This window comes from Malus domestica, chromosome 15 (assembly GCF_042453785.1).
Source record: "Malus domestica chromosome 15, GDT2T_hap1".
Lineage (NCBI taxonomy): Eukaryota > Viridiplantae > Streptophyta > Magnoliopsida > Rosales > Rosaceae > Malus > Malus domestica.
Genome location: NC_091675.1, coordinates 23,943,037 through 23,946,491, shown reverse-complemented (window position 1 = coordinate 23,946,491; position 3,455 = coordinate 23,943,037). Strand labels below are relative to the sequence as shown.

Below are 3,455 nucleotides of genomic sequence, written 5' to 3'. Positions count from 1 at the left end.
CCTTTGGTTACATTAAGAGAAAAAAAACTCATAAATGGAAAATGGTGTGAGTATTTGGTATAGAAATGTCGCAATCTTAAGTGTAAGTTGTGAGAAAATGAGCTAATAATATAGAGAGAGAATCTCTCTCACTCTCGCTCTATTGTGATTTCATTTTCCAATCTCTCATGTTCTCAATCCGCACCCCTAAATACTTGACTAGTACGTTACTAAGGCATATACATGACCACCAAAATATTCACATTTCAAGTAAATAGTGGCTATCTATATGTTTGAATATATGGTTCTAATGGAACTTTGAATGAACTTTTTTATTAGCAACCTTTACTTAAATATAGGCGCATCCACAATCTTCTTTATTTTTAACAAGTATGATACTAACGGATGTATCGATACATTATATGATATACAAGTTTGATGACTCCCGGATAATTGAAAATACATAAATAAGCATAGCAGATGCTTTTACTTATTTCCTATCTCCAACAGAGAATTGCAAAGTTCTTGGGGCTTGGAAAGCATTGGCATATGATCAGCACCCTTAATCTCCACCACATTTGTAACACCACCGTTTTCGATCATCCACCGTTGAAATTCAGCTGGTATTGCTTTATCTTCGTTACAGACCATGTAAACTCGAGTGACCGACCCAAATCCTTCGTTCGAGAAATTCTTCATCTTTGACAAGTCTTCAAGAAATAGTGAACTTGTCCTCACTAAGGATTTGGCAAGTTCCAGATCCTTTGAATAATGCAACATTCATCAGATGCAGTTAATTCTAAATTAACTAAGACTTGTAATGACTTCATTTTATTCAAGCTACCTTTTAAGACCAACCGTTTTTCCATAGATTAGACAAAAAAGCTTTCTTTAATTTTTGCATGGAAAAAAAAAATCAGGAAAGCCATTTTCACTCTCGTCTTCTCTTTTTGCATTTATTTACCTGGTTGTATCTCTTGATTCTTCAATTATATAATTCAAATGCCAGAATAAAATGTAGTAGTACAAAAGGAGCAAAGAGAATGCAAAAATCACTTCTCAAAATATGTTTTGTTGACTGGTTGAGGATCTTAACCACTGATAAGTTAATTTTTCTTTAAATGTGCGGTCCAGATTCATTGTTTAACATCATAATTAAGCATATATATATATATAGGATAAAAAACTATTTACTACCCTCATGTTTTGTGGTTTTCAACATTTAGTACATCAAGTGGCGCAACATAGTCAAGAAAATTCGTTTAGTTTTCTAATTTATATTAACTTTGGGGTTGCATTTTGAGTTTGTTTACGATCAACCCATTTACAGTTGCAGTTCTATTGTGTGCTTGTGTAGTAGTGTGTGAGGATGAGAAAGATATATACCTCAATGGGGCAGAGTTCATAGAGCTTCGTTAAGAACATTGGACCAAAATGCATTGATGTTAAAGGTTCTTTGACACTTCCGTAATTTGCAAACTGGGTGTCCAACCATGCTTCCGCGGGTATCTTTTGCGTGAACTATTCGCATGTATACAGAAAGTAAATTTAAAAACAAAGTTCTAAAATCAATTCTAATTGTTTTTCAAATAAGTAAACAACTTGCAATAATATTTGAAATGAAAATTAACAATTTTTCATCCATGGTATTTAGAACTAATTTAATTTGTTACTATATGGAAAAGAAGTAACATGCATAGCCCACCTATTGCCACATTCGTGGAAGGTGGATATAAAAACAAAAAACATTTTGATTAAATATTATTTTTTGATAAAACCCCCACTTGCATGTGGGGCGTGTTGAATAATTCTAAAATTCGATACATGAAACCAGACACTTGTCGTGATCTTCAGACGGTAAAACGCAAAGTTGGAGAATAAGATGATGTGATTCGAGAAGACAATTATTATTATTGGCTAATTAGCTGCCTGATAATGGTAATACATACCTGATTCAAAACATATGAAGGCTGGTGAACGGTATCTGGCAGAAAGGCAGTCAAGAAAACAGCAGCAGTAATTTTGTGCGGGAACCTTTCCATGGCAAGGGCCAAGTTCATGCCTCCAAGGCTATGACCTACAAGAATCACCTCCTCTTTCGGACCGAGTGATTCGATGAAGTGCAACAAAGGCTCGGAGTATTCTGCCAATGAGTGAACATCTGCGATGGCCCTTGCGTCCACGCCGGAAGCTGCAAGGTCCAGCGCTGTGACCTTGTGACCGGCGGACTCGAGCTTCGGTTTGAGCTTGTACCAGCACCAAGCGCCATGGCACGCCCCATGAACTAGAACAAAATGTTTCTCTTCTTTTGGTGCAGCTGCCATTTTCTCCTTTGGTTATTCGCTTTCACCTGGAATACTCTAGGATTTGGGTGGGGGATATATATAAAGATGGCCAACAAAAATTAATGCGATTTGGTGAATTTTATTTATTTTTTATTAAAAGTAATATTACTACTCTAGGTTACACTAAAAAGATAGAGAGAATTTAAATTTAAGACGTAGTGGGTTTTAAAATATTGTCCTACGGTGTCATTTTAGTCAGTGCATTATTAGCTTATTTACATTGTCTTTTTTTTTTAATTATATATTTTACTTGAAAGCAATTTCACATATTGACTATTGAGCAAGGGCAGGGGCAGCCCAATCGAAGTTACTATTCACTTTATTTTTGTCAAACGATATATTTTGTTACAAGTTACAACAGATATTAGAATAGTTACCGACGAGGTTCAAATTCACGACGTCTTACAAGTGTTGAACTCCTTTCCACCCATGTGGTAAGGGGTCATTTGCATGTTAGTATTCACTTTAAAAGTAATTATCTTTGTGCAACTTTATCCGTTGGCATGGATATGGGCGATTACTATTCATAAATAGGCTTTTTTGTCAAAATGATTTATGAAATTTGCATAAAACATCACTTTGATCTCTGAGATTTGAAATCAATAGAAGTGGTCCTTAAAATTGTCTACCATAAATCATTTTGGTTATTCTATGTAAAATTATGTTAAATAAGGATCAAAATCACAAATACACCCTCAATTTAATAAACAATGGGTCAAAATGGTTTGACAAAAATTATTATGGTCATTTTATTCTTATTTAATGAAGATTTTTCATGAAATGACCAAAATAATTTAAGATCATTTTGACTAAAACCTTCGCAAACATATATATTTTTTATTTTTTAAATGCATATTAAAAAGAAGTACAACCTTAAAAATTGTTTAATTCTCTATGTAAACACACATCATGCGAATGTCAAATATGGAATTGACAAGAAAACATTTTCAGTCAGAATTCAGGTCGAGATCGTCAGATACAAATGAAATTGAAATTCAACCCCCTGAGGTGTGGATTTCAGAGTTGAACCACTAGAGGTCCCCACAAGAGCTTCAGTTGTTGTCTCGCTCTCCCTCTTTGGGCGTTAATTGCAAGCGCTAGACAAAAAATACGGAACGTGGCCACTACCTA

The 3,455-nt window shown here is 34.6% G+C and overlaps 1 protein-coding gene across 1 annotated transcript; it reads right to left on the bottom strand.

Moving 5' to 3' along the window:
• Nucleotides 1-284: 284 nt before the first annotated feature.
• On the bottom strand, nucleotides 285-2,485 carry LOC103425082 (salicylic acid-binding protein 2-like). The gene is made up of 3 exons (XM_008363158.4): nucleotides 1,929-2,485; nucleotides 1,366-1,500; nucleotides 285-741 (listed from the first exon to the last, which is right to left on the bottom strand). Exons 1-3 carry the CDS (start codon nucleotides 2,301-2,303, stop codon nucleotides 466-468), a joined length of 786 nt encoding a protein of 261 aa, XP_008361380.3. The 5' UTR covers nucleotides 2,304-2,485; the 3' UTR covers nucleotides 285-465.
• Nucleotides 2,486-3,455: the final 970 nt, after the last annotated feature.

Bases quoted from the DNA above. Each gene is read 5' to 3' on its own strand.
- LOC103425082 (XM_008363158.4), bottom strand. From the start codon at position 2,303: ATGGCAGCTGCACCAAAAGAAGAGAAACATTTTGTTCTAGTTCATGGG. The intron at 1,501-1,928 runs GTATGTATTACC...ACATGCGAATAG, and splicing joins CTTCATATGTTTTGAATCAG to TTCACGCAAAAGATACCCGC. The intron at 742-1,365 runs GTATATATCTTT...CATTATTCAAAG, and splicing joins ATGAACTCTGCCCCATTGAG to GATCTGGAACTTGCCAAATC.